At 45.6% G+C, this 18,399-nt stretch overlaps 1 protein-coding gene across 4 annotated transcripts in view; it reads right to left on the bottom strand.

Annotated features, from left to right (window-relative positions):
- Positions 1 to 11,421: 11,421 nt before the first annotated feature.
- The window catches only part of CRCP (CGRP receptor component), a 42,469-nt gene continuing 35,491 nt past the window's right edge, over positions 11,422 to 18,399 (bottom strand). For all 4 annotated transcript variants that reach the window (XM_057302701.2, XM_008967235.5, XM_057302702.2 and 1 more), the window contains one exon: positions 11,422 to 13,786. In XM_057302701.2, coding sequence (XP_057158684.1) covers positions 13,637 to 13,786 — 150 coding nt within the window. In that variant the 3' untranslated portion in view covers positions 11,422 to 13,636. The remainder of the gene's footprint in view (positions 13,787 to 18,399) is intronic.

Here is an 18,399-nt window from a genome sequence, read left to right as displayed (position 1 = left end):
CTGCAATCCTAACACTGACACAGGAACCCAGGAGTTCAAGGATGCAAATGAGCTATGATCGTGCCACTGCACTCCAGCTGGAGGCGACAGAGTGAGACCCTATCTCTAAAAAATAATAATAATGATGATAATAACATAGTAATAAGAATAGTTCTCTCCTTTTGTCCGTGGTTTTTTTGTTTGTGTTTTGTTTTTTTGAGATGGAGTCTTGCTCTGTTGCCCAGGCTGGAGTGTGGTAGGGGTATCTCGGCTCACTGCAACCTCCACTTCCCGGGTTCAAGCAATTATCCTGCCTCAGCCTCCCAAGTAGCTGGGATTACAGGTGCCTGCAACAACTCCCAGCTAATTTTTTTTTTTTTTTTTTTTGAGACGGAGTCTCGTTCTGTCGCCCAGGCTGGAGTGCAATGGTGCGATCTCGGCTCACTGCAAGCTCCACCTCCTGGGTTCACGCCTTTCTCCTGCCTCAGCCTCCCGAGTACAGGTGCCCGCCACCACACCTGGCTAATTTTTTGTATTTTTAGTAGAGATGGGGTTTCACCATGTTAGCCAGGATGGTCTCAATCTCCTGACCTCATGATCCACCTGCCTCGGCCTCCCAAAGTGCTGGGATTACAGGCGTGAGCCACTGCACCTGGCCAATTTTTGTATTTTTAGGAGAGACAGGGTTTTGCCATGTTTGCCAGGCTGGTCTCGAACTCCTGACCTCAGGTGGTCTGCCTGCCTCAGCCTCCCAAACTGCTGGGATTACAATTGTTAGCCACCACAGCTCGGCCAGTTCACATGTTTTGTGTTTTTATTTATTTATTTATTTATTTATTTATTTGTTTTTGATTTTTTTGTATCTGTGTCTTATCATACAATTAAAAAATTAAAGATTATTTCAAAACCAAATCCTCTAATTTTTTCCCCAGGAAGTCCTTCATGGACATAAAACTGAAGTAAGTGGATTGGATAGAACTGGAATCAAAAGTGACTCCTGGATTTACATAACAGAGCAAGGCAAGAATCACAAAAACATCACAAGGCCATGTATAGCTTATAACAAGTTTGTTTTACAAACTCCTCCAATGTATTGCAAGGATAGAGTACTTTGTAAGATGGTCAGGAATGGCTTTCCAGAAAAAGCAGGGCAGGAGCCAAAGCTTTTTTGTTGTTGTTGTTGTTGTTGAGATGGAGCCTCACAATCTGTCATCCAGGCTGGAGTGCAGTGGCACAATCTCAGCTCACTGCAACCTCTGCCTCCCAGGTTCAAGCGATTCTCCTGTCTCAGCCCCCTGAGTAGCTGGGATTACAGGCACCTGTCCAGCTAATTTTTATATTTTTGTAGAGACGGGGTTTCACCATGTTGCTCAGCCTGGCCTGGAACTCCTGATTTCAAGTGATCCACCTGCCTCCACCACCCAAAGTGCTGGGATTACAGATGTGAGCCACCGCGCCAGGCCAGGAGCCAAATCTTGAGTTAGGATTTGGATACTTGAAACAGGCATGCTGTATAAGCAGATGGAACTGAATACACAAAAGCACAGAGAAGGGAAAACACAAAATATCTTCACACAATGTTCTTTCCTCCGCTGGTTAACTTCTACTTATCCTTCGTGTCCAAACATTACTTGCTCAAAGAACTTTTCCTGTGTCTCCCAGAAAAGGTCAGGTTCTTAGCGCACTCTCCTTTGTAACTCTTACCACAGTTGTAATTCAGTGGTGAATTGTGATCTTGGTCATTTAGCATCTCCTCTCCCAGAAGGCAGGGGACCTAGTTGTCTGAGTCATATCATGTCTCCACTGCCTAGTCCTAACTAAGCCTTGCACTGCGTAGTCCTAAACCTTGCGTCATAGACACTCATTAAAAATTGATGAAAATTTACGTGTGAACCCATTCAGCTGGAATAGAAGGTTCTGCAAGATAATTTTTTTTCTTAAGACAGAGTCTCACTCTGTCATTCAGGGTGGGTTGCAGCAGTACAGTCACGGCTTACTGCAGCCTGGACCTCCCGGGCTCAAACCATTCTCCCACCTGAGCCTCCTGAGTAGCTGGTACTACAGATGTGTGCCACCATGCCAGATAATTAAATTTTTTGTGTGTGTGTGTGACGGAATCACGCTTTGTTGCCCAGGCTGGAGTGCAATGGCACAATCTTGGCTCACTGCAACCTCCGCTTTCTGGGTTCAAGCGATTCTCCTGCCTCAGCCTCCCCGAGTAGCTGGGACTACAGGTGTGCACCACCATGCATGGCTACTTTTTGTATTTTTAGTAGAGATGGGGTTTTGCCAGGTTGGCCAGGCTGGTCTTGAACTCCTGACTTCAGGTGATCCACCCGTCTCAGCCTCCCAAAGTGCTGGGATTACAGGCACAAGTCACTGCGCCTGGCCTAAAAAAATTTTTTATAGAGATGGGGAATCACTTTGTTGCCTAACCTGGCAACAAATTGCTGACCTCAAGTGATCCTCCGGCCTCAGGCACCAAAAGTGCCGGGATTACAGGCATGAGCCACTGCACTCAGCCACAAGAGATTTAAAGTTGGAAATGTTATTGGAAGCCAAATGGTGAATGACCTAGAATGTTAAGAGTTAAATGCTTAGTTTATTTTTTTCTCTTTCTCAACATGAAAAATGTATTGTCTCACAGTCCAAAGGCTAGAGGTAATGACAGGGTTGATTCCTTCTTTTTTTTTTTTTTTTTGACACAGGGTCTCACTCTGTCACCCAGGCTAAAGTGTTAAAGTGTAGTGGTGCAATCTTGGCTCACTACAACCTCCACCTCCTGGGCTCAACCTCCTGGGCTCATCCTCAGCCTCCTGAGTAGCTGGGACTACAGGTGCACACCACCATGCACAGCTAAGTTTTGGATTTTTTTTAGAGATGGGGTTTTGCCACGTTGCCCAGGCTGATCTCAAACTCTTGCGTTCAGGTCACCTGCCCGCCTAGCCTCCCAAAGTGCTGGGATCACAGGTGGGAGCCAGGTTTGTTCCTTCTGAGAGCTCTGTTCCAGACCCCTCTCCTTGGTTTGTAGTTGGCTGTCTTCTCACGTGTCTCTTCACATCATCTCTCTATGTGTGTCTCTGTGTCCAAATTTCCCCTTTTTATAAGGACAACAGTCATATTGGACTGGGGCTCACCCAAATGACCTCATTTCAACTTGATTACCAGTGTAAAAAAACCTAGTCTCCAAATAAGGTCACATCTGAGATGCTAAGGGTGAGGTTTCCAACGTATCTGTTTTGTTGATGCATGGTGCAGTGGCTCATGCCTGTAATCCCAGCACTTTGGGAGGCCAAGGTGGGAGGATCCCTTGAGGCCTGGAGTTCGAGACCAGCATGGTCAACATGGCAAAATCCATCTCTACTAAAAATACAAAAATTAGCCGGGCATGGTGGTGCACACCTGTAGTCTCAGCTATTGGGAGGCTGAGGCACAAGAATTGCTTGAACCTGGGAATTGGAGGTTGCAGTGTGCCAAGATCACACCACTACATTCCAGTCTGGGCAACAGAGTGAGACCCTGTCTCAGAAAAAAAAAAAAAAAAAAAAAAAAAAGCAGAGATATCTAAATTGTCTTTGTATTTCACATGCCTTGAACCATTTTTATTTAATTTTTTTTTTTGAGACGAAGTCTCGTTCTTATTGTCCAGGCTGGAGTGCAGTGGCACAGTCTTGGCTCACCACAACCTCCGCTTCCTGGGTTCAAGCAATTCTCGTGCCTCAGCCTCCTCAGTAGCTGGGACTGCAGGCACCCGCCACCAGGCCTGGCTAATTTTTGTATTTTTAGTAGAGACAGGGTTTCGCCATGTTGGCCAGGCTGGTCTCAAACTCCTGACTTCAGGTGATCCGCCCACCTCAGTCTCCCAAAGAGCTAGGATTACAGGCGTGAGCCATCGTGCCTGGTCTAATTTTTTTTTTTTTTTAAATTTTTGAGACAGGGTCTCTCTCTGTTGCCTAGGCTGGAGTGCAGTGGTGCGAACACAGCTGACTGCAGTCTTGACTTCCTGGGCTCAAGCAGTTCTCTTCCCTCAGCCTCCTGAGTAGCTGAGACTACAAGCACATGCCACCATAACCAGCTAATTTTTTTATTTTTGTAGAGATGAGGTCTGACCATGTTTCCCAGGCTGGTCTGGAACTCCTGGGTTCAAGTGAGCCTCCCACCTTGGCCTCCCAAAGTGCTGGGATCACACACGTGAGCCACTGTGCCCTGCCTTAACAGTTTTTAAGTGTGCAGTCTAGTGATATTAAATATATTTAAAATGTTGTAAACCATCACTACCATCTATCTCCACAACTCTTTTCATCTCGTAAAACAAAAAACATATACCTATTAAACAATAACTTCCAATCCCCTCTCCACCCACCCCCTGGAGACCACCATTTTACTTTCTGTCTCTATGATTTTGACTATGCTAAGTACCTTCTATAAGTGGAATCATACAATATTTTTTGTGTGTAACTGGCTTACTTCATCTAGCATAATATCCCTAAGGGTCATCCATATTGTAATGTCTGAAAATTTTTTTTGTTTTTTAAGGCTGAATAATATTTCATTGTATGTATATGCCACATTTGGCTTATCCATTTATTCACTGATGAACACTGATTGTTTCCATATTGTGTGTGTGTGTGTGTGTGTGTGTGTGTGTGTGTGTATGGGTTTTTTTTGGAGACAGAGTCTCACTCTGTTGCCCAGGCTGGAGTGCAGTGGTGTGATCTCCATTCACTGCAACCACCACCTCCTGGGTTCAGGTGATTCTCCTGCCTCAGCTTCCCGAGTAGCTAGGATTACAGGCATGTGCCACGATGCTGGGTTACTTTTTGTTGTTGTTGTTGTTTTGGTAGAGACAGGTTTTCACCATGTTGGCCAGGCTGGTCTCCAAATCCTAACCTCAAGTGATCCACCTGCCTCGGCCTCCCAAAGTGCTGGGTGACTGGTGTGAGCCACTGCGCCCAGACTGTTTCCATTTTTTGCTACCATGAATAAGACTGCTGTGAACATGGGTGTATAAATATTTTTTCAAGGCCTTGCTTTCAATTATTTTGTGTATACAGTCATCCCTCAGTATCCACAGGGGATTGGTTCTAGGACACACTGAGGATATCATAATCCACAGATGCTCAAGTCATTTATTTAAAATGAGGTGGTATTTGCATATAATCTATGCATATCCTCTTGTATACTTTAAATCATCTCTAGATTACTTATAATACCCAATACAATGTAAATGCTGTGTAAATAGTTGTTATACTGTATTGTTTAGGGAATAATGATAGAAGAAAAGGTATGTACATCTTCAGAACAGACACAATCATCATAGGCCTAACTACAATGTCCATGTGTAGCTGGTTGAATCAACATGCAGAACCCATGGATACAGGCTGGGCGCAGTGGCTCACACCTGTAATCCCAGCACTTTGGGAGGCTGAGGTGGGTGGATCACCTGAGCTTAGGAGTTGAGACAGCCTGTCCAACACCATGAAACCCCCGTCTCTACTAAAAATACAAAAATTAGCCGGGCATGGTGGTGCACTTCTGTAATCCCAGCTACTCAGGAGGCTGAGGCACAAGAATTTCTTGAACCCGGAAGGTGGAGGTTGCAGGGAGCTGAAATTGTGCAACTGCACTCCAGCCTGGGCAACAGAGTGAGACTCCATCTCAAAAAAACAAACAAACAAACAAAAAACCATGGATACAGAGGGCGAGCTATATACAAAGATATGGAATTGCTACCTTGTATAATAATTCTATTTTCAATTTTTTGAGGAATTGCTACACTGCTTTCCATAGTAGCTGCACCATTTTAAATTGCCAGCAACAGTGCATAAGGGTTCCACTTTCTCCATATCCTCTCCAACACTTGTTATTTCTGGCATCTTAGTTACTTTCTTTTTAATAGTAACTAAAGGACACTTTTACATGTATAGAATTCTTAGTTGACAGGTTTTTTTTTTTCTTTTGAGACAGAGTCTTGCTGTCGCCCAGGCTGGAGTGCAGTGGCACGATCTCAGCTCACTGCAACCTCTGCGTCCTGGGTTCAAGTGATTCTCCTGCCTCAGCCTCCAGAGTAGCTGGGATTACAGGTGCCTGCCACCACGCCCAGCTAATTTTTGTGTTTTTAGTAGAGATGAGGTTTCACCATGTTGGCCAGGCTGGTCTTGAACTGCTGACCTCAGGTGACCTGCCTGCCTTAGTCTCCCAAAGTGCTGGTATTACAGGCATGAGCCACCATGCCTAGACTGTTTGTTCTTTTCTGTTTGCTCCTCAAAGTAATTTCAAATGTACTTTCTTCAAGTTTGTTCATTCTCTCTTCTACCTGCTCGATCCTTCCATTGACTCTACTGAATTTTTCAGTTTAGTTATTGTATATTTCATCTCCAGAATTTTTGCTTAGGTTCTTTTTATAATTTCTATCTCTTTATTGATATTCTCATTTTATTAATATATAATTTTGCTGATTTCCTTTAGTTCTTTGTCCATGCTTTTCTTTAACTATTCAAGCATATTTAAGATGGTTTTAAGGTCTTTGTCTAGTAAGTCTGATACCTGTGTCTCTTCAGGAATAATTTCTTTATTTTCTTTTTATGAGATGCAGTCTTGCTCTGTGACTCAGGCTGGAGTGCAGTGGTGCGATCTCAACTCACTGCAACCTCCCGGGTTCAAGTGATTCTCCTGCCTTAGCCTCTTGAGTAGCTGGGATTACAGGTGCCCACCACCACACCCAGCTCATTTTTGTATTTTTAGTAGAGACGGGGTTTCACCATGTTGGCCAGGCTGGTCTTGAACTCCTGACCTCAAGTGATCTGCCTGCCTCAGCCTCCCAAAGTGCTGGGATTACAGGCGTGAGCTAGTGCTCCCAGCCTCTCCAGATATAATTTCTGCCACTTCATTTTCTTCCTTGAAATAGTCCATGTTACCTTGGTTTTTTTTTTTTTTTTTTTTTTTTGAGACGGAGTCTTGCTCTTTTGCCCAGCCCAGACTGCAGTGGCACTATCTCGGCTCACTGCAAGCTCCACCTCCCGGATTCATGCCATTCTCCTGCCTCAGCCTCCGGAGTAGCTGGGACTACAGATGTCCGCCACCACGCCCGGCTAATATTTTGTATTTGTAGTAGAGAAGGGTTTCACCGTGTTAGCCAGGGTGGTCTTGATCTCCTGACCTCGTGATCCACCTGCCTCAGCCTCCCAAAGTGCTGGGATTACAGGCGTGAGCCACCGCACCCGGCCTTGTTTTTTTAAATACAGTTTGTGATTTTTGTTGTTGGAAAGTAGGCATTTGAAAAGGCAGCCATTTCTCTGTCTGCAGATTGGGTCTGTGCCAGTGAACTCCTTCACTAATTAGCAGGACATTTTTTGTGTCTTGGGATCGGCCTGAGGAGAAAGCAAAATGTCTTGGTCCATTTTGTGCTGCTATTACAGAATATTACAGACTGGGTACTTTATAGAGAACAGAAATGTATTTCTCACAGTTCTGGAGGCTGGAAAGTCCAAGCAGAAGGTGCCCACATCTGGTGTGATAAGGGCTTTCTTGCTGGATCCTCACATGGCACAAGGCAGAGGGTACAAAGGGATGAAATGTGTGTCCTCACATGGCAGTAAGCCCTTTATACAGTGGTATTAATCCATTAATGAGGGCAGAGCCCTCATTACCTCCCATTAGGCCCCACCTCCCAATACTATTGTAATGGGGATTACATTTCAACATAAATTTTTGGAGAAGAGAAAAACATTCAAACCATAGCATTCTCCCCTAGCTCCCCTAATCCATATCTTTCTCACATCCAAAATATCTTCATTCCATCCCAATAACCCCAAGAAGTCTTAATTTGTTTCGGCATCACCCTTAAAAGTCTAAACTTCAAAGTCTTATCTAAATCATGCCGGGTGAGGTGGCTCACGCCTGTAACTTTGGGAGCACTTTGGGAGGCTGAGGCAGGGGGATCATTTGAGGTCAGGAGTTCGAGAAAACCTGGCCAACATGGAGAAACCCCATCTCTACTAAAAATACAAAAATTAGCCAGGTGTGGTGGTGCACGCCTTTAGTCCCAGCTACTTGGGAGGCTAAGGGAAGGGAACTGCTTGAACCCAGGAGGTGGAGGTTGCAGTAGTGAGCTGAGATCACACCACTGTACTCCAGCCTGGGCAACAGAGCAAGACTCCACCTCAAAAAAACAAAGCAAAAGCCTTGTCTGGGAAATCTGCTGGTCCCCTTATTAATTTTCTTTCTTTTTTTTTCTTTTTTTTAGATGGAGTCTCACTCTGTCACCCAGGCTGGAGTGTAGTGGTGTGATCTCAGCTCACTTCAACCTCCATCTCCCAGGTTCAAGCCATTCTCATGCCTCAGCCTCCTGAGTAGTTGGGACTACAGGCTGCACCACTGCATCTGGCTAGTTTTGGTATTTTTGTAGAGACAGGGTTTCACCATGCTGACCAGGCTGGTCTCGAACTCCTGACCTCAGGTAAGCCACCTGCCTCAGTCTCCAAGTGCTGGAATTACAGGCAAGAGCCACCACACCTGGCCCCAGACAAGGCTTTTATTTCGGGGCTTGTGCCCCAGTACAAGGACGCTCCAGCTGACTCTCTGAAAAAAGCCAGTAGGAGTGTTTTTTTAATTAGACAAAGTGTGGGAATTGACATCAGGGGTAAGGTTTGCAGGCTGAGCTGGTAGCACATGATGGGCAAGGCATGCAAGTCGGCATATCTGGTTGCAATGGTTATCTTGGGTAATGGACAATTTAGTGGTCTGGCCGGTGACAAAAGGGCTGTAAATCAATTACTCAGCATTTCTTCCTGAGGTGGAACACTCCCCAACCTCGCTCTGATATTTAGATTTTCTAAGGCCAGTTCCTGGAATTTTTTTTTTTCTTTGAGACAGAGTCTCACTCTGTCCCCCAGGCTAGAGTGCAGTGGCACAATCTTGGCTCACTGCAACCTCTGCTTCTGAATTCAGTTCAAGCAAATCTCGTGCCTCAGCCTCCAGAGTAGGTGGGACTACAAACGCATGCCACCACACTCAGCTAATTTTTTGTATTTTTAGTAGAGACGGGATTTTGCCATGTTGCCCAGGCTGGTCTCGAACTCCTGAGCTCAGGTGACAGGTGATCCACCCACCTTGGCCTCCCAAAGTGCTGGGATTACAGGCACGAGCCACACACCTGGCTTATTTCCTGGAATTCTTTAAGTGAAAGGCATGGTTAAACATTATGGCATCAGTGAGGTAGTGGTGTGGGGTTTTTTGTTGTTGTTTTTTAATTTTTGTGGGTACATAGTAGGTGTATTATTTATGGATTACATGAGATGTTTTGATAGTCATGCAATGTGTAATAATCACATCATAGAAAATGGGGTATCCATCCCTTCAAGCACTTACCCTTTGTGTTATAAGCAATCTAGGATGGGTGAAGTGGCTCATACCTGTAATCCCAGCACTTTGGGAGGCTGAGGCAGGTGAATCACCTTAGGTCAGGAGTTCAAGACCAGCCTGGCCAACATGGTGAAACCCCCATCTCTACTTTAAAAAAAAAAAAAAAAAAATTAGCCAGGTACGGTGGCGCTTGCCTATAATCCCAGCTACTCTGGAGCTGAGGAGGGAGAGTTGCTTAGAAACCAGGGGCAGAGGTTGCAGTGAGCCGAGATCGTGCCACTATAGTCCAGCCTGGGCAACAGAGTGAGACTTGGTCTCAAAAACAAAAACAAACAAACAAACAAAATCTATACTTTTAGTTATTCTTATTTTTAAATTTTAATTATTTTGAGACACAGTTTCGCTTTGTCACTAGGGCTGGAGTGTAGTTGCGTAATCTCAACTCACTGCAACCTCTGCCACCTGGGTTCAAGTGACTCTCCTGCCTCAGCCTTCTGAGTAGCTGGGATTACAGGCGCACACCACCACACCTGGATAATTTTTGTATTTTTAGTAAAGGTGGGGTTTCACCATGTTCGCCTGGCTGGTCTCAAACTCCTGACCTCAGGTGATCCAAAAGCGCTGGGATTACAGGTATGAGCGACCATGCCCGGCCATTATTTTTTTAATTTTTAATTTTTGTGGGTAGATAGTAGGTGTATATATTTATGGGATACTTTGATACAGGTATGCAATGCATAATAATCACAGGGTAAAGGGGGTATCCATCCCCTCAAGCATTTATTCTTTGTGTTACAAACAATGCAATTATGCTCTTTATTTTTAAATTGAGGCTGGACACGGTAGCTCACCCATGTAATTCCAGCACTTTGGGTGGCTAAGGCAAGCGTATTGCTTGTGCTCAGGAGTTTGAGACCAGCTTGGGCAATGAGATAAAACCCCGTCTCTACAAAAAAATACAAAAAAATTAGCCTGGTGTGGTGGCACACACCTGTGGTCCCAGCTACTTGGGAGGCTGAGGTGGGAGGATTGCTTGAGCCCAGGTTGCTTGAGCCCATGAGCTGAGACTGCACCACTGCACTCCAACCTGGGTGACAGAATGAGACCTTGTCTCAAAAAAAAAAAAAAAAAAAAGTACAATAAATCTTTGATTGTAGTCACCCTGTTGTGCTATCAAATACTAGATCTTATTCCTTCTATCTAATTATATCGTTGTATCCATTAGCCATCCCCCCCAACCCCCACTACCCTTCCTAGCCTCTGATAACCATTCTTCAAATCTCTACCTCCATTAATTAAATTGTTTTAATTTTTTTTTATTTTTTTTTTTGAGACAGAGTCTCACTCTGTTACCCAGGCTGGAGTACAGTGGCATGATCTCAGCTCACTGAAACCTCCGCCTCCCGGGTTCAAGCAATTCTCCTGCCTCAACCTCCCAAGTAGCTGGGATACAGGTGCCTGTCACCACACCCAGCTACTTTTTGCATTTTTAGTAGAAATGGGGTTTCGCCATGTTGGCCAGGCTGGTCTTCAATTCCTGACCTCATGATCCACCCTCCTTGGCCTCCCAAAGTGCTGGGATTACAGGCGTGAGCCACTGAGCCTGGCCAATTTTTATTTCTGAAACATTTATTATTAATGTGATAGGAAAATTACACAGAATATATGTTCATTTCTTATAAATTTAGGTCTTCCAGAACCTGGTTTAACAAAAAACTGAGGTTAAATTCAGGTCTCAAATATAGAAACTTAAACTTTTCTTGAAATCCAATTAAAAATGTAGATCTAGGCTGGGCGAGGTGGCTCACGCCTGTAATCCCAGCACTTTGGGAGGCTGAGGTGGGCAAGGTCAGGAGATTGAGACCATCCTGGCTAACACGGTGAAACCCTGTCTCTACTAAAAAATACAAAAAATTAGCCCAGCTACTCGGGAGGCAGAGGAAGGAGAATGGCATGAACCCAGGAGGCGGAGCTTGCAGTGAGCCTAGATGGCGCGACAGAGCGAGACTCCGTCTCAAAAAAAAAAAAAAAAAAAAGTAGATCTAAATAGAGTCAGTCTTTTAAGAAAAAAATCACACATTTTAGCCTCAGTCAGATTTCACTTTATTTGTATCGATGACAATATTAACTCTTCAGATTTATAAAATGACAAAACTTGATAATTACCTGGAAACAATTTATTATTAACTAGGTTAACCCTAAATCCATCAAGAAAAACCACCTAACATATTCAGTGTTAAAAAGAGACATTACGACTAGCCTGGCCAATATGGCAAAACCCTGTCTCTACTAAAAATACAAATTTTAGCAGGGTATAGTGGTACGTGCCTGTAAGTCCCAGCTACTCAGGAGGCTAAGGCACCAGAATCGCTTGAATCTGGGAGGCAGAGGTTGCAGTGAGCTGAGATCGTGCCACTGCACTCCTGGGCGACACAGCGAGACTGTCTCAAAAAAAAAAAAAAAAAAAGAGAGAGACAACAATGAGACAGATTGGCACATGTATGCCCTGAGAAATAAATCAACAGCTCCCACTAAAATTCTCAATACGCTAGACAGATTTAAAAGTACAATCTGGTACTTTCTCTTTTTTGAGATGGAGTCTCACCCTGTCGGCTAGGCTGGAGTGCAATGCACGATCTTGGCTCACTGCAACCTCTGCCTCCCCGGTTCAAGCGATTCCCCCGCCTCAGCCTCCCGAGTAGCTGGGATCACAGGCATGCAACACCACGCTCGGCTAGTTTTTTATATCTTTAGTAGAGATGGGGTTCCACCATGTTGGCCAGGCTGGTCTTGAACTCCTGACCTCATGATCCGCTCGCCTCCGCCTCCCAAAGTGCTGGGATTACAGGTGTGGGCCACTACACCTGGCCCCAATCTGGTACTTTCAATGTTGCCTGTAAACAGATTTCAGCTGAAGCTCAGATGGTAAGGTTAAGATGCCTGGGGACTGGGATGGATGGATGGGCAGGAGGGTTGGAAGAGAAGTAATCCAATTAGCATTGAAAATAAGCATGCCAATTTGGAAAATCAAATGTCTATGATCATTTTCTTCCCTAAAACAGGGAAGAAAGTGAATGTGGAAAATCCGATTTTCAGCAATATTCGCAGGACCTAAGGCAACAACCACATGCCTGGGGCAACTATACTTTCCAAATCCTGAATATTAAAAAGGTTTTCACATGGTAATCATCTTAATATTTTCTTTTTTTTAGATGAAGTTTCGCTCTTGTTGCCCAGGCTGGAGTGCAATGGTGCAATCTTGGCTCACCTCAACCTCTGCCTCCCGGGTTCAAGCGATTCTCCTGCCTCAGCCTCCCGAGTAGCTGGGATTACAGGAATGTGCCATCACCCCTGGCTAATTTTGTATTTTTTTAGTAGAGATGGGGTTTTTCCATGTTGGTGAGGCTGGTCTCAAACTCCTGACCTCAGGTGATCCGCCTGCCTTGCCCTCCCAAAGTGCTGGGATTACAAGCATGAGTCACCGTGCCAGGCTAATTGTGTCCTTTTTAAAGGAACAAACAATTTGACTGTTGTGCAAATGAGGCTTACCTGGTCTGAATATGAAGCACCTGCCCTGGGCTGCTGTCTCAGGGCAGGAAAGTGGGGTGGTCAGAAAGGCAGCCAACACTGTTTCTGCTGCCACTGTCACTAAGCCTGGAGTGCCTGTTTTCAACTGCAGTGATCTGGTCCCTAACATTTAGCCTAAATAGTGAGCTGGTAAACAAAGCCCCTGCCAGCAGAGAAAAGGGGCTCTAGAGCTGTTGAAGGATTGGCCAGGCCGGTTCTTTTCTTATCTCTGTTGTTCTCGAGGAAATTCCTCTAAGGTGAGCCAAGGTCAGTGGCTCATTTTAACTTAGAGTAACTCTCTGGGGACTCTAACCAGACTTCCAACAGTGCTCTGGGCCCCTGCTTAGTAAGTTCCCAGGGAAGCAGATGAAACTAATTAGGACATGGCCCACCAAAGGCGACACAAGCATTTTCCCCGCTGTGCACAGAGACCTCCCCACAACTGGGGCAAAGGCCGTGGAGGAAATCTTTCAAGCACAGAGGGGTCCGCGGTCACTGTCCCCACCTTCAGCTCTCTGCCCTGACAACCTCAGCCTGTTTTCACCATGTTTCTTCTCCCCCAGGCACAAATATTTCTTTTTAACTTATTTTTGTGATGTACCCAACTAACCACAAAGCCAGGCCTGCTGGGATGAGGATAAAAATCAAATAAACAATCCTCTCAACGTCCAGGAAACGGCTGCCAGGACTTCTGACTTCATGAAACGCCGAGGCCAGCTGTGCTTTTCTATGCTGGGTCCTCTTCGTCCATTGCCACATTGCTGTTGGTATTCTTCTTCTGCTCAGCCTCTGGCTCTGCAGGCAGAATGCTGGTGACGGTGTGGAGAAGAGCTTCAATCTGCTCCTCCGTGAGCCGCTCTTCACTCTCTTCCACCATCTGCAGAAGGAAAGAAAATCCTCCAGGGTTACAAATGAAACTTACAGCCTTGGGCAGCCTTGCCCACTGTGCTCATGGTCTCAGCCCGGCCTCCTGGCACACAGACCTCACAGCCTGGGTCCTCGTGAGTCCTCTCCATCTTACAGACGGAAGGGTGGAGCCAAGTCACATCCTGGACTGAGCCAATGCGACTGATCAAAATGGGTCAGTAAAAACCAAGTTGTAGGATAGCATTTTTCTTTAAAGAAAAGGAAAACCCCCAGCCTGGGAAGCACAGAGGAACCCCATCTCTTAAAAACAAACAAAAAAAATCAACCAAGCATGGTGGTGTGCGCCAATAGTCCCAGCTACTCGGGGGGCTGAGGTGGGAGGATCACTTGAGCCCAGGAGGTCGAGCCAAACACTCCAGCCTGGGTGACAGAGCAAGACTTTGTCTAAAAAAAAAAAAAAAAAAGAAAAAGAAAAAAAGGAAAAAGCTAAGTTATATAACCACACACACACACACACACACACACACACACACACACACACACACACACACACACAGAGAGAGAGAGAGAAGTGGTGAACAGGTTGCATATGCATCTCGAAGAAGTTAAATGGCACTTTATGTACTTTTATATTTCACAAGCACATCTGTAATTTTTTTTTGGCGGGGGGGGGGGCAGGACAGAGTCTTGCTCTGTCGCCAGGCTGGAGTGCAGTGGCACAATCTCGGCTCACTGCAACCTCCGCCTCTCAGGTTCAAGCAATTCTCCTGCCTCAGCCTCCCGAATAGCTGGGACTACAGGCATGAGCCACCACACACAGTTAACTGTTCGTATTTTTCGTAGAGACGGGGTTTCACCATGTTGGCCAGGATGGTCTCAATCTCTTGAGCTTGTGATCCACCCACCTTGGCCTCCCAAAGTGCTGGGATTACAGGTGTGAGCCACTGTGCCAGGCACACATCTGTAATTTAATGAACTGTATCAGCAACACGGTTGATGATGCCCACTATGTGCCAAATGGTTTGGAGCCTTCTTCTAATCCTCACTCCCACTAGCAACAGCCCTGCAGGGAGGCCTCCCATGTGTCTGGAGCTGCATCTTGCACTTCCCATCTGGCATTTCCTTTCGTCCTCCCAACAATGCTGCTAAGGGGTAGAACTGGAATCCCCAGCCAGAACTGCCCAGTCTAAAACCCACAGTCCCCCACGTTGCACACCACACTGCCCATCAAAGGTCCACATAAAACCTGGTTTCTGATGTGGTCCCAGAAATCTGAATCTAGAGATGATACCCACAGCCTGAGCCAGTTTCCTTAGCTTCGCCCCTAATTCTAAACAGAATTAGGTCGTCAGCTGCCTTTTTAAAAGCAGCAGGCAGGCAGTCAAGTTACTTAACCCTGTTTGCTTGGTGGCATCAACCATCAATCACAAACACCTTTCTCAGCTCAAGGTGGCCAGATTCTATTCCATGGCATTCCCCACAGCAATCTCTGAAATCCGGCAACTGGGACCACAGGGAGTTCCAGAAAGAAATCCTGGCAGACTGAAGTAAAACAAGATAATAAGACAGGCCTGCAATCCTGGAGAGGATCCCAGTCTGACCACCTCCCTTTACAGACAACAGCACAGTTCAGGAAGTCATGTGACATGCCCAAGGTCACACTACGAACTCCTGGCAAAACCCTGGTCTCTCCACTCACTTTAGCCCAAAAGTGTTTCTGCAACTAGATAATAATCCTGGTGTCCCAGGATGGGGGAGATCCTGAGTGAATCAATGGGGGCTACTCCCTATGATGCTGTGAAATAAAATGACCATTTTCTAAAGATTCCATGGCTCAGGAAAATGTAAATTCTCTTCTGAGAAAGAAACAATCTTCAACCCCCCCCCCTTTTTTTTTTGAGACAGAGTTTCACTCTTGTTGCCCAGGCTGGAGTGCAATGGCATGACCTTGGCTCCCTAGCAGCTCGGATTACAGGCATGCACCACCACACCCAGATAATTTTGTATTTTTAGTAAAGACAGGGTTTCTCCATGTTGGTTAGTCTGGTTTCGAACTCCTGACCTCAGGCGATCCACTCACCTCGGCCTCCCAAAGTGCTGGGATTACAGGAGTTAGCCACCGCGCCCGGCCAAAAACCCATTTTTAAAATCAGACATGGGGCCGGGTGCGGTGGCTCACGCCTGTAATCCCAGCACTTTGGGAGGCTGAGGTGGGCGGATCACAAGGTCAGGAGATGGAGACCATCCTGGCTAACACAGTGAAACCCTGTCTCTACTAAAAATACAAAAAATTAGCTGGGCGTGGCAGCATGCGCCTGTAGTCCCAGCTACACGGGAGGCTGAGGCAGGAGAATGGTGTGAACCCAGGAGGCGGAGGTTGTAGTAAGCCAAGATCGTGCCACTGCACTCCAGCCTGGGCGACAGAGTGAGACTCTGTCTCAAAATAAATAAATAAATAAAATAAAAATAAAATCAGACATGCAAAATTACAGTCTGTAAAAAGCAGTAATCTAACATGTACTGCCCCCAAAGAATAAAGCAGAGAAAGGAGGGAAATAGCCAAGATTTGATTATTCAACCTGGAGAAAAGATGATCTCCGTTTGAGAAAATAATGTGCAGAAAAGAATTTTGCTAAGTTCACTAATGGCCGGAGCTTTTATCAACATCCAATCCTCCTTAATTACAGTCAAGACCTTTTTTTTTCAACCTAAGGTTCCCAGTCACAGGAAGAAACCCTAAGCTGCATTAAACTAAATGAAATATAAACAAAAAAGAAACTTTCAGAAATAAAAAACTTACTAGCACGTCTTGGATCACTAGGATAAATGACAATGACTACATTATCCCTCACCCCCACCTTTTTTTTCCCCAAAGAGAGTGGGTCTTACTCTGTCACCCAGGCTGGAGCATACTGGCGCAATCATCACTTACTGCAGTCTCAAACTCCTGGGCTCAAGCAATCCTCCTGCCTCAGCCTTCCGAGTAGCTGGGACTATAGCTATGTGCCACCATGTCCAGCTAATTATTTTTTATTATTTTTTGTAGAGATGGGGTTGCGCAGGCTGGTCTTGAACTCCTGGGCTCAAGTGATCCTCTCACATCACCCTCTCAAAGTGCTGGGATTATAGACATGAATCACTGTGTCCGGCCCTTCACCTTTTCTTTCCAACACAGGAGAAACAGTCCAAATAAGTAAAGTTCAAAGCACCATCTCAAGGTTCTCAGATACCAACCATTTCAGGTAGTTGAGAACATAAGGGGAAATAAAACTTAAAAATCCAAAGTATCAACAGCTGGGTTAACATAAATGATACATTTATTATCTCAATCCCAGGAGCATCAAACTGGGTTGCCGACCTCCAAAAATGGCAACTTGAAGTTGCCAAACCTAAAGTCCTACTTTCCTCAAAATGATTCAAAGATCTGACAGCAACAATGTATACTACTAAATATTTGATCCAGAACAGTTCACTGAATCTGGCTTTCTAAATTTCAACTTTCTCTAATGTAAAATGAAAGTAACGCCTACAGCGAGGACAAAAGGAGAACATATGTAACAGTGTTTTACAAGCAATAACGCTCTATATGAGTCAAGACTTCATAATCACGAAATTACTAACAGGCCTAGATGGTAGTGCTGTTCAGGGCAGTGGCCTGTGAGGTCACAGGATCCACTGACCTCAGGCCGGAGGGCTCACAAATCATTTCAAATCAATACACAACTGGGCACAACAAGTCCTAAGCTGGGTGGCCACCTCATTTCCTCACCGAGCCTCTGAGTCAGCAGGCAGTCATCAGAGGGCCACAGCAAATCACAGCCCAGGCGTAACTGAAGAGGCGAGGCTTCAGCCTCCAAAAGACACCTGGCTTCCAAGTGAATGCTAATAAATGTTGGATGCTGGGACTGTTTTCTGAACCCAGGGAGAAAAAATGGCTCTAGTGTTAATATAGGGAACTTCTCACTCAAGTCCTTTGTGCTTGCCACTGTAAGTGAAACCTTTTATTTCCTTTTGTTTTCTAGAGAAGGAGTTTCGCTCTTGTCGCCCAGGCTGGAGTGCAGTCACGCTCACTACACTTGGCTCACTACAACTTCCGCCTCCCAGGTTCAAGCGATTCTCCTGCCTCAGCCTCCCAAGTAGCTGGGATTACAGGTGCCCACCACCATGCCCAGCTAATTTCTGTATTTTTAGTAGGGATGAGGTTTCGCCATGTTGGCCAAGCTGGTCACAAACTCCTGACCTCAGGTGATCCACCCACCTCGGTCTCTTAAAGTACTGGGATTACAGGCGTGAGCCACCGTGCCCAGCCATTTGCTTTTTTTTTTTTAAAAGACAGGTTCTTGCTCAGTCACACAGGCTGGAGTACAGTGGCACTATCATAGCTCACTGCAGCCTTGAACTTCTGGGCTCAAACAATCCTCTCACCTTAGTCTCCTGAGTAGCTGGGACTACAGGTGTGCGCCACCATACCTGGCTAATTTTTTTCATTTTTTGTAGAGATGGGGTCTTACTATGTTGCCCAGGCTGGTTTTGAATTCCTGGCCTCAAGCAATCCTCCCACCTTGGCCTCCCAAAGTGCTGGGATCACAGGCGCAAGCCACCATGTTCGGCCACAGCTTTCAT

The sequence above is a fragment of the Pan paniscus genome, chromosome 6 (assembly GCF_029289425.2).
Source record: "Pan paniscus chromosome 6, NHGRI_mPanPan1-v2.0_pri, whole genome shotgun sequence".
NCBI classification, from domain to species: domain Eukaryota; kingdom Metazoa; phylum Chordata; class Mammalia; order Primates; family Hominidae; genus Pan; species Pan paniscus.
The sequence above is the reverse complement of the archived record's forward strand: the minus strand, read 5'-3'. Positions and strand labels throughout refer to the sequence as shown.